Source organism: Labeo rohita, chromosome 15 (assembly GCF_022985175.1).
Source record: "Labeo rohita strain BAU-BD-2019 chromosome 15, IGBB_LRoh.1.0, whole genome shotgun sequence".
Taxonomy (NCBI): domain Eukaryota; kingdom Metazoa; phylum Chordata; class Actinopteri; order Cypriniformes; family Cyprinidae; genus Labeo; species Labeo rohita.
In genome coordinates, this window is record NC_066883.1 from 9,335,778 (window position 1) to 9,353,982 (window position 18,205).

Genomic DNA, 18,205 nt, shown 5'->3' on the forward strand with positions numbered 1-18,205 from the left:
TCAAGAATAATACCTTATTGTGATAATGTGTCATTTAATAACACAGTGTTTACATGTTTTATTATTTGCTTTTCAGCCTGAACGATGAACAAGTCTGTTGGTTTTGATCTGGTATTTTCAACATACGAGTCACTGGGCCCACGGAAACATGTATTGACTATTTTCATTTTTTTGGTTTACTCAGCTGCAACCTTAGCAAACATATTTATAATGCTTGTTATCTACTTAGAATCAAGTCTCCATAAGCCAATGTATATATTTTTGTTTAACCTGATATGCAGTGGACTGCTTGGAAGCAGTGCTGTTTGGCCTAAAGTGCTTTCAAATCTCCTAACTGATTTGCACACTAGTTCGTATGAGGGGTGTCTTCTCCAAGTCTATTTACTTAGTATTTATGCTGCTTGCACTTACTCTACTTTAACAGTAATGGCCTATGATAGGTATATATCTATTTGTAAGCCATTACAGTACCATGATATCATGAATCCTAGCAAAATTAAAGTTTGGCTAATGTTAATCAATTTAATTCCTGTTTTCTCAATAGCTGGTCAAATATATTTGACATCAAGAATTCCCTTATGCAGCCATACTCTTAATAAACTATTTTGTGATAACCTTTCACTCATTAACATATCATGTGGCACGAGTAGCCTCGGCCTTTTAAGCAATGTGTATGGTTTACTTATAATAGTTTGTTTATCTGTACTCCCTACATTTCTGATTTTGTTGTCTTATGCTAAAATACTTTCTGTTAGTTTAAAGGTCTCAAAAAATAGTCAAAGCAAGGCACTTGGAACATGCATTCCTCATTTGATAATCTTCATAAACTATTCCATTGCCACAGTTTTTTCTGTTATATATAACAGGCTGACTGTGACTGCGCCTAGCGAGATGAATGTCTTTATATCAGTCCAAGTGACACTGTTGCCACCACTTTTGCATCCAGTAATATACGGTGTTAGAACCAAAGAGATCAGAAAATGTACTGTAAAAATAACCCAGAGATTGTATGCATCCACAAACTGTTATTATACTTCAAAACTAAAAGTACCTAAGATTTTTGCAATTTCATGATAAAATACTTTGTCCAGCATGGTTTAAGAATGTTCTTGTACTTCAAATTAAACAAGAACATCTGACCTTTGTACAATGGAGTCCACATGCTGGATATGCTTTTTTTTTTTTTTTTTTTTCCAGATTTAAACAGTTAAATAAATAAATAAATAAATAAATAAATAAACTAATTAATTAATTAATAGTAAAGTGTTCAACATTTCATTGTGGTCTCAGATTTTTAACCCCACTGCAAGTTCATTTGATTGGTTTAGCATATAAATCTATTTTCACGTGCAGACTGTAAAATGTACAATTAACCTAAAAAGCATTTCTACCATTACTTTGTGCATAATATGGCCTGTTCATTTAGTACTGTGACAGTACTCTGTTTCTAAAGAGAATAAATTAATTATTACATGATCAATAATGCACAAATAAAAATGTAATTTATATTGTGTAGAGTAATTATAAAACAGAGTAATGTATAGATATACAGTTATTTCTAATCTGTTTGCTGTCATGTATCAAAATCTCCCACATCTCAATAATATTTAGCAAACGGATACATATACATCCTGATTAGTGATGATTTGTCACCATCTAGTGTTATTTTTGGGTTGGGTTGTTCTATTCATCAATCATGTTGAAAATAGAGACTTTTGAAAGTGACTCAAACTGTCAGCAAATATGTTTTTCCACTCTCTCTTAGCTTGAGCTATTGAAATTTAGCAGCCTACTTCAGCTCTTATTCTTGCTGACAGCCCAAAATAATTTGTAAATAATTCCACTAATGCTACCTATTTAAAGCTTAATCACTAGCATAACTAAGAATCATTTGATGTTTTGTTAAAAAAAAAAAAAAAAATACATTTTGCAGAAGATATAAGATAGATATGCAGACCTAAGCTTCATTAATCTTATTTTGGTAAATGCAATAGCATAATTTTGTCCACACGATGGAGCATGGGTAAATGTATATGTTGCAAAAGCAAACACTTATTTAAAACCTGTTTTAACTGTTAGAATTAAAATTGTTTTTGCATTGTAACTGTATGCAGAAACATTGAATGATCAGCAATATACACTCCAAATTACACGTATATGCCAAATGTAAAACACTACTACTGTATCCTGTGTTTTTTGCTTCTGGTCAGTGTGCGATGGAGTGCACTGGAGTCATAGCACTCACATGTACATATACCTTTTAATGCCATGCTGAAAAGAACCCTACGACTGGGTTCAGAAATGGAAAATTTAGTGGCAGGCAGTATTCCAACTACCATACCAACAGTAACATGAATATGCAGAGTACCATTCTGACCAGTGACTGCACACATTTGGCACCACACTGTCCTGGGACATTAACAATTGTGTGGTGTCCTATGAGTTGTTCCCCTACATCTTGTCTTGGCTTAGTGAAAGCTGACCTTATCAACAAAATGAAATTATGATGCTCTGCAGCTGCTTCTAGTTTCATAACTCTATAAAATAGACAGGATAAAACATTATTGTATGACAGTATGAACAAACTTAGGCCAATCAGTGTAGCACAATAGACAGGAATACAGTACTAGTGACAGGACAGTAATTAACCTGTAAATAATCCATAGTGCAGTTCTTTCGGTCTGTCAGAAATTTGTCCAAATTTGTTCCTGCTCTGCGTTGAACAGCCGTTTTCTTACAGTGAATATCCATCTAGCAATTTGGTGAGGCTGCAAAATTTATTTCAGTATGCAATACTGTAAAATGTGCTCATAAAAATATCCTCCTGAGACCCAAAGAAAAAAAGTGTCTTTTTTTGTTGTTTTTTTTTTTTTTGTGATTTCCTACATCCTTTGGGTTAAAAAAAAAAAAAAAAATCTACAATTTAGAGTTTTTACGTTTTGTTTTTATTTTTAATTTTACAGCATGTCCACTGTAGTGGACCACAGGACCATTTTAGTTCGAAACGACAGCCAAACTCAGACAACAAAACTGTACAGAATATGGCTGTAAAGGGATATTAATCCAACATTAATGTAACAAAAACAAAACAAAAGCCATTTTTTCCTTTTGTATTGAAATTCCTGGAACAGTTTAGTCTAGTGATATGTCATTTGATTGGCTGGCATGCTAGGAACCACTTCTTACACTGCATCCAAAATGGCCGGCATACAAATGAGCACATTTTATGGGAAGGAGAGAGGTATGTAAAATTTTGCTTTACTACTATTATCACATATATATTTGTTTATTAAAGTGTCAGGAACAATACATTTAGCTTTCAAAGCTGTTAAATTGTTTGTGAATCTATTATGATGGGGAAACACCAATAAATGCAAGTTAATAGGAATTAAAATAAAACTCCAAAGAAATGTATTAGATCTTTGTGTTATGAGTCACTTAAGTACAAGTACAAAGTTAGCATTTTTAGTCATTTTGCATGTACATATTGCATTTGATCCCATGTGGTTAAACTTTAAGTCTCACTAATAAATTTTATCAATGATTTATCATATGATGTAGTAAATAGTGTGTGTGTGTGTGTGTGTGTGTGTGTGTGTGTGTGTGTGTGTGCATGGACTCAATTATAACAGAGGCTAAATGCTAGAACTGAATTATCCTGCTAAATAAATCAGAATTAATTCATACGTGTCACTCCTGGTCCACAGAGTGCGGCGTCTTTCCTGTTCTTCCCTTTCTGTCACTGTGTCTGTCTCAGTCTGCTCATCTGAGTCTCCCGCAATTTCTTCCTCTTCTTCAACATCTTCTTGTATGTTAGATTCAAATTCATCCTCATCTCTCTCCTCATCTGACAGCTCTAAGTCAGAGTCTCCCTCAACTATCTTATAAAGAATCCTCTCTGCTTCAGTTCTGCCTCCTACAACATGCAGTCATTAATTACATTAAGATGGTCCTGGTGTCCACTATAGTTGACATTTAAAAAAGGATGATATTTTGAAACACAAACAATTTAACAGCTTTGAAAGCTAAATGTATTGTTCCTGACACTTTAATAAACATATATGTGATAATAATAGTAAAAAAACATTTAAAAAGCAAAATTTTACCTCTCTCCTTCCCATAAAATGTGCTCATTTGTATGCCGGCCATTTTGGATGCAGTGTAAGAAGTGGTTCCTAGCATGCCAGCCAATCAAATGACATATCACTAGAAAGCCCAGGATGTCCTCTGCACAGTACAACAGGACTTGACAGAGTAGCTCAAAAAATTCAAAGAAAATTCATGAAAACACAAGGTCCACTACAGAGGACACAAGTCAATGGGCGGGGTCTCAGGAGGATATAGCTGTAGCTGTCTGTATAAATCAAGTGGTCGGTATAAGGAAGTGGCATGTGGACAAGTATGATGACCCATACACAGAATTTGTGGGAGTGGGAGTGCTCACAACAGGCTTGCACTAAACAAACTGTTGTGTGGCCACGGCCTTTTCCCTGTGCACCTCAGCACCAGTGGGAGCATTTCCTAAAAGAGCACACACGTTCTGATGCTGCGTCCTTTTAAGGATGACATTCAGACCATGTGATACTGGATGCGGTTGCTACCTGGACCCCAGTGATGGTCATAATTACTGCCTCACATGTTTGGGCATGCTGAGGTAGCACTCATGGATGGTTCATGTTCTCACTGCGGAAACATGATCATCTCAGTGTTAAGGTTGAGACTGCAGTATCTGGAGAGGTCTGGAGCCCCTGCATATATTCCCCGGGCCAACTCAGAAGAAGCCTACTTCGGTTAATAACCCAGGTGACCTGAGGGTTACAGTGAGGAACACCCCGCCAAGTCAACCTCCTCGGGCTCCTTGGCAGGCAAGGCTTACACAGCTTGTGGAGAAGCCACCTCCGCCCTGCATGCCATGGCACTCCTGCAGGTCCACCAGGCCAAAGCACTCAAGGAACTGCACAAGGGTAGTTCCGACCCGGGGGTTATGCAGGAACTGCGGGCAGCGCGGCAACTGCACACCCCCTGGGTCGGGCGATGTCCACCTTAGTGGTCCAGGAACGCCACCTGTGACTGAACCTTGCAGATATGCGTGAGCCCGACAAAGTTCGGTCCCTTAACGCCCCTGTCTGTCAGGCTGGCCTCTTCAGCGACGCCATTGGAAACTTCGCCCAGCACCCTGGGTACGTCAGTGGTACCGTTGGTTCCGCTTGCACGGCATCTGGGACCCTGGCTAGCGCTCCCCAGGCTGTCTCGCTGGCTTATCCGTACCATCAGATTTGGCTATGCAATTCAGTTCGCCCGGCGTCGTCCCAAGTTCAGGGGCATTCACTTCACCTCTGTGCGGAGCAGCGATGCCCCTGTCTTGCGAACAGAGATCGGCGTCCTGCTGGCGAAGGACACGATCGAGCCGGTCCCTCCAGCCGATATGAAGACGGGGTTCTACAGCCCCTACTTCATTGTGCCCAAGAAAGGCGGTGAACAGGTGAACCTTGAATCGGGCCCTGCACAAGCTCCCGTTCAAGATGTTAATGCTAAAACGCATTGTCAAGTGTGTCTGTCCCCGATATTGGTTTGCAGCGATCGACCTGAAGGACGCATACTTTTATGTTTCGATTCTCCCTTGACACAGGCTGTTCCTACGGTTTGCGTTTGAGGGTTGGGCATATCAGTACAAGGTCCTACCATTCGGGCTGTCCCTGTCGCCTTGTGTCTTTACGAAGGTCGCAGAGGCAGCCATTGTGTTCCACTCAGAGAACACGGCGTTCACATTCTCAACTATCTCGACGACTGGCTGATACTGGCGCAGTCTCGGACCATTTGTGCGAACACAGGGACATGGTGCTCCGACACCTCAGCCTGCTGGGACTTCGGGTCAACTGGGAAAAGAGCAAACTTTCCCCAGTGCAGAGGATCTCTTTTCTCGGTGTGGAGTTGGATTCGGCCAATCGGACAGCGCGACTCACAGAGGAATGTGTCCAGTCAGTGTTGACCTGTTTGAATTAGTTCAGAGGCAGGACAGTGGCCCCACTGAAACTTTTTCAGAGGCTCCTGGGGCATATGGCCTCCGCAGCCACAGTAACGCCGCTCGCATTGCTTCATATGAGGACACTCTAGCACTAGCTTTACAGCCGAGTCCCGAGATGGGCGTGGCAGAGTAGCATCACCCCATACTGTCACCAAACCTTTGGGCCATGGTCGGACCCTTCTTTTTCTACGGGCAGGAGTCTCTCTAGATCAGGTGTCCAGGCATGCTGTGGTGTTCACGGATGCCTCGGCCAAGGGCTGGGGGGCCACATACAACGGGCATGCAACCTCTGGTCTGTGGACACAACCTCAACTGCAGTGGCACATCAACTGCCTCGAGTTGCTAGCAGTGCGTCTTGCGTTAGGCCGCCTCAAGAGGCTACTACATGGCAAGAACGTGCTGGTCCGTATGGACAACACTGTGACCGTTGCGTACATCAACCATCAGGGTGGTCTACGCTCCTGTCACATGTGGCAACTCGCCCGCCATCTCCTCCTCTGGAGTCAGAAGCATCATATTGCTTCGGGCCATTCATATCCAATCGTGCAGCCAACGAGCTCTCATGACAGCCTGTGCTTCCGGGAGAATGGCGACTCCATCCTCAGGTGGTCCAGCTGATTTGGGACTTCTTCTGAGCCGCACAGGTAGACCTGTTTGCCTCTTCAGACTCGACCCATTGCCAGTTATTTTACTCCCTGACCGAGGGCACCCTCGGCACGGATGCGCTGGCGCACAGCTGGCCCCAGGGCCTTCACAAATATGCGTTTCATCCAGTGAGCCTGGTTTTCGGAACTTATACTCCTCACGACAGCCCATCCTTGGCTCATTCCTCTGAGGAAGGATCTGCTTTCTCAGAGACGGGGCACTCTCTGGACCTCTGGAAACTTCATGTCTGGTCCCTGGACAAGACACGGAGGTTCCAAGTGGCCTACCCCAAGGAGTGGTAGACACCATCACTTCCGCTAGAGCCCTTTTTATGAGGCGCCTCTATGCTTTGAAGTGGAACCTATTTGTTAATTGGTGTTCTTCCCACCGGGAAGACCCCCGAAGATGTCCGGTCAGAGTCATGCTTTCCTTCCTGCAGGATAGGTTGGAGCAAAGGCTGTCTCCCTCCACCCTAAAAGTGTATGTTGCTGCAATAACCGCACATCACGATGCAGTTGATGGTAAGTCCCTGGGTAAGCACGACCTGGTCGTCAGGTTCCTTAGAGGGGCGAGGAGGTTGAATCCTCCTCATCCTACCTCGATACCCTCTTGGGACCTGTCTCTGGTGCTTATGGCACTGCAGAGACCTCCCTTTGAACCACTGCAGTCAGCTGAGTTGAAAATCCTGTCACTAAAGACAGTTCTCCTGACTGCATTGGCTTCCATAAAGAGGGTAGGGGACCTGCAAGCATTTTTGGTTGACGAATCATGCCTAGAATTTGGGCCGGTCAACTCTCACATTGCCCTGAGACCCCAGCCTGGATATGTGCCCAAGGTTCCTACCACTCCCTTCAGGGACCAGGTAATGAGCCTGCAAGCCCTGCCCTCGGAGGAGGCAGACCCAGCCCTAGCTTTTCTCTGTCCCATCCACGCTCTGCGGTTGTACGTGGACAGAACCCAAAGCTTTAGGACCTCAGACCAGCTCTTCGTCTGTTACGGAGGCCAGCAGAAGGGGAAGGCTGTCTCCAAGCAGAGGTTAGCCCACTGGATAGTGGATGCCATTGTCTTGGCATATCAGTCCCAAGACGTGCCTTGCCCATTCAGGTTGCGAGCACACTCAACTAGAAGTGTTGCTTCGTCCTGGGCACTGGCTCAAGGCACCCCGCTGACAGATATTTGTAGAGCTGCGGGCTGGGCAACACCAAACACATTCGCTAGATTCTATAGTCTACGTGTAGAGCCGGTATCTTCCCGTGTACTCGCCCCCAGTGGCCAGTAGCACGGAGAGCCTGTTCCAGGTGTCAGCTTGCAACGCCACTCCCGCCCCTTGGGCCGGATATGTGCATCTATTGTTCCAGTAGAGTTCCCCAGAAATGGCTAACCCTGTGAGCTCCTCCGTCACCCCCCCCGGCAGTCAGACGTGGCGGAGCGTCTGACGCCAGGCCTACTCTTGTATGCATTGTGTAACCTGTGTTAGGCTGGGTGTCCATATGTAGTGATCCCTACAGCGATCCCATGTGTGTATTCTTCACGGCAAGACTACCCAGTCCGGTTAGCTCATTTTTTCCCGGACAGAGCCCAGACAGGTTTCCGCGGAAAAGCAAATATGCGACGCACCTGCTGCTCGTACCGACCGAGACAATCGGTAGCCAATGAGCTCACTGCTCAACATTTAAATATACAAGTAGTGCTTGCTGTAGCAGTTTTGCAGCTTGCTTTAGAAACAGCTGAAATCAACATCAAAAGATAAGTGAATGCTCCTCTAATTCATATCGCAGTGTATATTGAGTGGTCTGCTGATTTCTAAAATAGGCAAACAGAAACAAGTTTAAACTAAGTGACATGTTAGCAGTTTGCATTGTATGCAGCATTTAGCATCTGTGTTTATACAGCTGTAGCAAAATGCAGTTTAGAGCATGCAATTGATCTGAGGACACGCTGATAGTAACTTGAAGCAGTGCATGGCAGTAAGAAAATGTGTCCAACCTGAGGCGGTGCCGGCACCATATGACTGTCACATGTGGAATCAAAGTACCACAATAGAGGGTAAGTAAAAGCTTTTTTTTTTTACTGTAGTCACAATATGTTGAGTCACGTTTATCATAAAACACTGATACAAACATATAACCCCACTTTATTAGTATTTAAATAGCAAATATTTATGTTGAAATTTATTTTTGTTCAGATGCCGCTGTATTAAGGAGTATATGAAAAGTGTTTCGTTGCTCATGAAAACACTTCTGAAACATCTGTGTATTTGACAAATATTGCATTTAATTCACTTTATCTGTGATAGAGCACGCAAACACCGCAAGAGCGTTACTAACGAGAGCAGAAAGTGTCCGACTTGCTGGCACTGTGCAGCTCAGTCAAATTCTGGGATGGGTCGTAACCACCGCTCTTCTTGGGTACGACTGAATAGAGACTGTAAAATCCCGATTTCATCTCAGCTGGAGGGACCAGCTCGATTGTGTCTTTCGCCAAGAGAACCGCAATCTCCGCACGCAGGACAGAGGCATCTGTGTATGAGTGGACAGATGTGAAAAGGATGCCTCTGAACCTGGGCGGATGCCTCGCAAACTGAATTGCGTGGCCGAGTCAGACTGTCTGGATCAACCAGCTACACAAAAGCGGGATCAATGGAGCAGTCACTAACTTACCCGCGGTGGGGCAGCCTAGAGAGGGAAGGTGACTCAACCCAGAAAGCAGAGCATCCTGGTGTAAAGTCGAGCTGCTCGGGGCAGCCCATAGCCTTTCGGTTCCGCGGTGGTGACAAAGTCATACTCCGAGTCCGAATCTGAGGAAGCAAAGCACCGCTCACAAACTGAACTTGGGGGGGGGGGGGGGGAACCCAGAGATTGAGGAAATTGCTTTTTTGTGAGAAGGTGGGTATCACCGACCCAGAGGTCGGCGGTGGCAGTGAAGGCACCATCCCCTGGCCCTCCCCCGGGGGGTGGGGGCGCAGATGTTCGAGTCCCCCGAAGAGCAATCTTCTCCATTTCCGGGTAGCCCGTGTCAGGGCCGCTTCGCAGCTCAAACATGAGTAAGCTGTGTAGGGGGCCCGCTACCAGCACACAGAAACCAATCATCAAGCCATGAAAGCTCGGGAGAAGGCGGTTTAGGCACATCCAACCCAATGTTCTTGGCTGCCTGGAGGAGCATGGCTGCCAGTTCCACCTCAGACACCACGCACACACACACCCAGAGCAGTGGGCAGCCATTTTTGCTGTGGGACCTGAGAAGCAGATGAGGGTTCGGTGCCCTGCTCAAGGGTCTCACCTCAGTCATGGTTCTTCTTAAATCTTTTTTTAAATGTATTACATTTGTGATTACTTTTAATTGTTGGTCACAAAAAAATCCTAGAACTTTTTGAAACAGAAACCACAGTCCTGTGATACAACAATAAGGAGATGAGCTCTGTATGTCTATGTGAGTTACACACAGACTCATGGGAACACAAAACCGTATTTAGAGACCAAGATAAATGTCAAGCTTTCAATTCACTGTTCAGCAGTGTAATGGGGGAAGTTAATGTGGGTTGATGTAATACTTCTTTACTCAGTTATATACCAATTTTATGCTTTTCATGTACAAAGCTATTCATTGTACTTCTGAATTGCAGAAGTGTTAGTGAAGTGTGGGTTTTCTTATTCAAATTCATATCACAGTACAACAATCCAAAAAAAAGGTAAAGTTCTGTGAATTATTATTAGTATTATTAGTATTATTAGTATTATTAGTAGTATTGGCATTTGCAGAGCAGAGAATTAGTTAACTTTTACACTACAGTGATTACATTTGTTGGTACTGTATCTTTTATATGACTGCAGTGAACCAATTAGCTGTTGTATAATTTCTCTTTTCAGTTTCATCAGGTTCATTTGGTGAACAAGTACTCTGTGTATAAAAGGGTTTTTCAACATGAAGGATTTTTCTGCACAAAATATCTCATTCACCGAGTTCAAATTAAATGGTTTCTACAGCCTAGGAGAATGGAGGCCTTTTTTATTTATCCCTTTCTTTCTGATGTTTTTATTGGCTATCACAGCAAATTCTATTCTTATATATTTGATCAAAACTCAAAAGTCTCTGCACTCTCCCATGTATGTTCTAATAGCTGTTATGGCAGGTGTAGACTTGATTATGCCTATATTTTTTGTACCTAATATGCTTCTTAGCTTTTTATTTAACTGGAGTGGGATATCTCTAACAGGTTGTTTGATACAAATGTTTGGCATTCATTTTGCTGGACCACTTCAAATTACTTTGCTTTTTTGGATGGCACTGGATCGTTACTTTGCAATATGCAGACCTCTTTACTATAACAAATACATGGAAATCTCTAACTTTGCGAAGTTTGTTGTTGCACCAGTAATCAGAAATGTACTCCTGATTGTCACCATGGTCTCTCTGGCTGGAAGACTGTCATTTTGTGCAACAAATGTCATTGATCACTGTTTTTGTGAGCACATGGCATTGGTTCAGTTAGCATGTGGAGATATATCTATTAATAATATTGTAGGACTTCTGGCTGCTTTCTTTATAGCAGCAGCAGATTTTCTTCTCATTACTGTGTCTTATGGTGCAATATTAATCTCTGTGTTGAAATCTGGAAAAGTTCACACGAAGACCTTACACACCTGCATTACTCACTTAATTGTATTATCAATTACTTTGACAACTGCTTTGACTTCATTTTTGTCATACAGAATAAGGAATAATATTTCTTCCAATAACCGTATATTTATAAGCATCATCTATTTATGTTTACCAAGCTGTCTACATCCACTAATCTATGGATGGAGAATAAAAGAAATAAGACAAACATTTCTAAAGTTCATAAACAATTCAAAGGCCTTTCCTTTAATAAAATGAATGCCTGTTACAAATGGATGGAGACTACATAATATGATAATACTTTGAACATGTGACTAATCAAGGCTGATTGTTTTGATAGAAGTATTATTTTGATGATGAATTTGTATGATTTCTTGTAAGTCATTTGTTTTAATAAATGCAAATGCAAATCTACTCTTTTGTACTTTTTTTCTACTTTTTTTTTTTTTTTTTTTACTCATGTGTACCTTGACAGGAACTAAAGCACTGCATATTATCAACATTCCATGAAATAATAATAATAAAGTAGACAAGGTTGCATCTGGTGTATTGTTAAATTTTATGGTACACTGTCAGAAAAAAGGTACAGTTCTGTCACTGGGGCAGTATCCTACAAAAGTGAAAAGGTACAAATATGTACTTTTAGAGTACTAATACATACCTTTAAGGTACCAGTATGTACTTTCATGTACCACAGAGTTCATTTTCAATATTTGTAATAAATGTGTGATACATTATTGTAGTATCCAGTAGTTTTGATCACTAAAATAGGAATCAGTACAGCAGTAGACATTCAAAGTAGGGGAGAGTGGGGTAAGATGAGCCATTTTTCACTAATGTGGTCCACAAGATAAGGGAAAATGAAATGAAAGTATCTAACGTAGTTTCAGGATGTTTCATATATACCAGCCGAGAGCGCTTCACCATGGCCAGAACTTCTGGAATTTATCGTTGGCTCTGTTGTCTCTGTAGTGGTTAAACATGAGATACAATTTGTTTTGGGTAAATTTAATGGACAGTCTTTGGTATTATTAATCTATTATTTGTTCCAGAGCAAATAGTTTTGGCAAGATCTCACCATGTTTATGTAACTTCAATGCTGTATATTAGAGTGCTGCCTTGGTACTTTTAACTGAATCAACGTTTATGATGGTTGTTGTTGTTTATTAAATATTATTATTGAATAGATAATATTTTATATAAATAGTAGTAGTATTTAGTATTAGATGTGTGTGTGTTCATGATGGTGATTTTAGTTCTGCCATCAGCTGGCCACAAGAGACTGATTTATGAGTCAGCAGTAAAGACTTTTAAATTGAAAAATACAAAAGCACAGTTTTTAACAAGGGAGTTTTTTTTTTTTTTTTTTTTTTTTTTTTTCAAAAAGCTTTTACACACTATCATAAGGAATCACCCTTAACAGATGAAAGGATAGTATGAGCCTATCGGACATTCAATCCAACCTGAATAAATGCTGGATCACATGCAGGTAATCACACTTGCTGAGTCCATCTCTCTAATACTCCACTATATATAATACTCTGCTTTTACTACAGTAATACAATTAGCTTTTAATGAAGCACCATAACGTTTCTTCATAAATAGTTCTAAAGTGACATTTTCAAATTAGTAATGGAGGCTTGAGCTCAGCTGTTAAACTGACAACTTTAAATTTGAATCCTTGGTGGAAGGAAGTAGTTCTCCACAAAAAAAGGCTTTCAAAGACACTTCATTGTTGTTTCTTATGTTTCTTATTTACACACTTGTGCCATCAAACTGTTGTATAACTGCAATATCACACTCATAGATGTGAGATATGGCTGTTTTGCCATATGTAAAGCACATGCCAACCTTAACCTTGTTGCTCTTATTTATTTCAAACATGTAAAATGAATATGGTAAATGCCAAAACATTTGATATAACAAACTGTCCATGACACTAGTGTACAGTAAATGGATGATGCAATTTGTTGTATATAGTTGTGATATCACTTGTGACCATTTTAGAACAAGGTCCAAATAACATGGACATAAGATAATTGGGCCCTTGGTGATACCGACTGTGTCTCTCAGACCATTCTGATCTTATGACTGTGCCCTTGAGTGCAATCTGGCATGTATATTGTTAAGATAAGTCTGACCATTGTTATAGCAACAAAAACCTTAGGACCTTTGAGGTGTCTTGTAAAATAAACAAAGTTTAATAATCAACACTGGGTTAAAGCTTTTTTGGTAACACTTTATTTTAAGGGTCCAGAATAATGCATTAGTTAAGCATTAATTAACGGTTAATTTGTTCACAGTTAAGCATTAGTTAAGCACAAACACACTGGCAATTAACGATTAATTTAACATTTTAAGGTTCCCAAATGATGTATTAGTTAAGTATGAATAAACTAGTAATTCATAATTAACTTGTTCACAATTATGCATCAGATAAGCATGAACACATACATAAATAATGATTAACTCAACATATAGTAAGGGCATATTAGCCATTATTTACAAATTATTAAACGTTTAAAAACACATAAGTAAGCAAAAATAAATAACAAAAATAAGCTAGTAATTAATAAATAACTGAATGTACAATAAATACATGTTAGCCATTATTTTCAACTTAATAATCTATTATTATTTTTATATTTTTTGTAGTGATGTAAATATATTTCTGTGATTTACCATCTATTAAGTTAACCAAATAATAAACTAGTAATTATGTTTAATTACTGCTGGTTTGCAATTATAAATAGCTAAAATAGTGTAATAAAGACTATTTGATGCATCAGGTTCTACAGTTCTAATGTTAAAGTTATATCCACAATAATTATGGCACTTATTAAGTGATATTCAAGTTCATTTACCAGAATAAGCCAATAATTAAGGCTAAACTGCCATTAATACGGTACTAATAAAGCCAATTTGACCCCCTATTCTAAAGTGAAAGTTATATCCACATTAATTATGGCAAATATTAAGTGATATTCAAGTTTATTTACCAGAATAAGCCAATAATTAAGACTAAACTGCCATTTATACAGTACTAATAAAGCCAATTTGACCCCCTATTCTAAAGTGAAATTTATATCCACATTAATTATGGCACTTAAGTGATATTTAAGTTTATTGACCAGAATGAGCCAATAATTAAGGCTGAACTGCCATTAATTAATGTGCCATAATAATAATAAGTGCAATAAGTGATTAATTACGTGATATGATACGTGATCTCGTATATAATATATAATTCGTATGTATTTTATGTAAAATGTGGTTCTACAAAACGTACATCAACTTACGTTTTTCCAGGCACTAAAACGTACAATACGTTTTTTTTTTTTTTTAATGCAGTATTTACAGCATCAATACGTACAAATACATACGTATTGTTAGAATTTTAACGTACAATACGTACGTTTTGACAACACCATCCTGCGACTAAAAATAGAACCATAAAATATACTGAACACGCATCATAATTACAAAATGAAAAGATTTTATTTCTGCGCTGTAATCCAGATCTTCAGAATCCATACGATTGCGAGGAACAGACCCAAATGCAAGCTTTTATCCGGCGATCTTCATCTCCATCCCGAACAGCGAATCCAGCAGCAACAGCTATAACCCGCGCTGAAGTGCATTTTCTAAATTCAAATATTGCCGCATTAGAGACTACAGGTTTTACGACAGGAAAAAACAACGCTCATTGGCTCCCGCCTGCCTTCGTCACAGATTACGACATGACGTGTTTCTGGTGTTTGAATGATGCGCGGGCGCATTCACGGAGTGGATCAAGACAATAATCTGGATATTATTTTCAGCGATTATCATTTTAAAATCTGCCCAGCACCTCAAACAAACCTACTGCATTCTGCCAGAGAGGACTGCGACTCCAAATGCATCGTCATTTGGATTACTTTTTGGTACGGCTGTTGATATTTTTGTAATAAATCAATGATTGTGATTGCACTGTCATGTTTTGTTTTCTTTATAACTGTACAGAGAGAGTTATGGTTAACATTAGGTTTAGGGGTAGTAGTGGGATTAGCGACTATAAAAAATATTTTTATTCAAAATTCTTAATAAATGGCAATTTCCCTGCATGTTTTGGTCAGTTACGTTTTATGTTAATGAAATAAAAGATACGTAAATATTTTACGTTTTTTAACAAAAAAATACGTAGCTATCTGTACGTTTTAAACGTTGAAATACGTCTAAATTGTATGTTTTAGCATCAATACAAAGTTCAAAAATGTACGTTATGTCCCTAAACGTTAACGTTACGTATAAATACCTACGTACAGTGAGACCAGGCTGAATTAATGGATTATTCTGGTAAATAAACTTGAAAATCACTTAATAAGTGCCATAATTAATGTGGATATAACTTTCACTTTAGAATAGGGGGTCAAATTGGCTTTATTAGTACTGTATTAATGGCAGTTTAGCCTTAATTATTGGCTTATTCTGGTAAATAAGCTTGAAAATCACTTAATAAGTGCCATAATTAATGTGGATATAACTTTCACTTTAGAATAGGGGGTCAAATTGGCTTTATTAGTACCGTATTAATGGCAGTTTAGCCTTAATTATTGGCTTATTCTGGTAAATGAACTTGAATATCACTTAATAAGTGCCATAATTATTGTGGATATAACTTTAACATTAGAACTGTAGAACCTGATGCATCAAATAGTCTTTATTACACTATTTTAGCCATTTATAATTGCAAACCAGCAGTAATTAAACATAATTACTTGTTTATTATTTGGTTAACTTAATAGATGGTAAATCACAGAAATATCACAGAAAAATCTTATTTTTGTTATTTATTTTTGCTTATTTATGTGTCTTTAAATGTTTAATACTTTGTAAATAATGGCTATTATGCCCTTACTATATGTTCAGTTAATCATTATTTATATATGTGTTCATGCTTATCTGATGCATAATTGTAAACAAGTTAATCGTGAATTACTAGTTTATTAATACTTAACTAATACATCATTTGGAACCTTAAAATGTTAAATTAATCATTAATTACTAGTGTGTTTGTGCTGAACTAATGCTTAACTGTGAACAAATTAACCATTAATTAATGCTTAACTATGCATTATTTTGGACCCTTAAAATAAAGTGTTACCGCTTTTTTTTTTCCAATATGGATACCTTTTGCATTGTTCTTTTGTGTGTTCAACAGAATTTACTGACCATTCACAATGTTCAACACACCCCCACCCTTTGTATTTTTGTTTATTAGATGTTAGCCAATTAAACAATGCTTTCTGATATCAATTGGAGTGGCCATTGTGATCCATTTTTCTGTAGAATTTAGCTCAAACCGTGGTCAAACACAACTCAACAAGCTACTCAAGGTCTTCAGGATTATTGGAAAGCTACAGAAAAGTGAGTTTGATCGGGGTTGGAGCTAAACTCCGTAGGGCCAGAATTAATCCTAGGTCCAGAGTTACCCTGAATAAGAGTGTATACTTTTTTAGGTCTGTTTAACTTATTCACCACATTTTCTCTTAAAATAATTTTCTCAAAATGTTGATATACAGTGCAGTAAACCAGTCAGTATCTGGTGTGACCACCATTTGCCTCATGCAGTGCAACACATCTCCTTCACATAGAGTTGATCGGGTTGTTGATTGTGGCCTTTGGAATGTTGGTCCACTCCTCCTCAATGGCTGTGAGAAGCTGCTGGATATTGGTAGGAACTGGAACATGCTGTCGTATACGCTGATCCACAGCATCCCAAACATGCTCAATGGGTGACATGTCCAGTGAGTATGCTGGCCATGCAATAACTGGGATGTTTTCAGCTTCCAGGAATTGTGTACAGATCCTTGCAACATGGGGCCATGCATTATCATGCTGCAACATGAGGCGATGGTCGTGGATGAATGGCACAACAGTGGGCCTCAGGATCTCTGTGCATTCAAAATGCCATCAATAAAATGCACCTGTATTCGTTGTCCATAGCATACGCCTGTCCATACCATAACCCCACCGCCACCGAAGAGAACACCTCTCCAAAGTGCCAGACGCCATCGAATGTGAGCATTTGCCCACTCAGGTCGGTTACGACAATGAACTGCATTCAGGTCGAGACCTCGATGAGAACGATGAGCATGCAGATGAGCTACCCTGAGACGGTTTCTGACAGTTTGTACAGAAATTCTTTGGTTATGCAAACTGATTGTTGCAGCAGCTGTCCAGGTGGCTGGTCTCAGACGATCTTGGAGGTGAAGATGCCGGATGTGGAGGTCCTGGGCTTGTGTGGTTACACGTGGTCTGCGGTTGTGAGGCTGGTAGGATGTACTGCCAAATTCTCTGAAACGCCTTTGGAGATGGCTTATGGTAGAGAAATTAACATTCAATTCATGGACAACAGCTCTGGTGGACCTTCCTGCAGTCAGCATGCCAACTGCACGCTCCCTCAAAACTTGCGACATCTGTGGCATTGTGCTGTGTGATAAAACTGCACGTTAGAGTGGCCTTTGATTGTCACCAGCCTTACGGTGTGTTTCCACTACAGTGTAGCGAGTGGAGTGGAGCGGAGCGTTTTCCATTCATTCCTATGTAAGTTGAGTGTAAAAGCTCTTGAGGTGCATTATGGGATTGAAAGAGACACAGAGAAAGTGTTGAGAGCGGCTGAGAGCGTCAAAAAGGATGGGTATTCCCCAACATTATGCAAATCTCAAGCACAAAAAACGCCGGCCGTCAACCAATCACTGTGAAAAGTAGATTTTGAGTGTTTGCGGAACTGGTGGATTACTAAGATGAAATCACATATAATTGAAAAAGTCATGCAAAAGTAAATGCACTTTGCATGCCTATATCATATGCTGGTGCTTAGTTTGCGAACTGCCTTTAAAAGAAGAAGATGAAACACAAACAGGGTGTAAACAGAGG

General features: G+C 39.9%; 1 protein-coding gene across 1 annotated transcript; it reads left to right on the forward strand.

Moving 5' to 3' along the window:
• Positions 1-10,573: 10,573 nt before the first annotated feature.
• On the forward strand, positions 10,574-11,545 carry LOC127176765 (olfactory receptor 52K2-like). Its single transcript, XM_051128543.1, has one exon. The coding sequence runs from the start codon at positions 10,592-10,594 to the stop codon at positions 11,543-11,545; it is 954 nt and encodes a 317-aa protein (XP_050984500.1). The 5' UTR covers positions 10,574-10,591.
• The last annotated feature ends 6,660 nt before the right edge of the window (positions 11,546-18,205 follow it).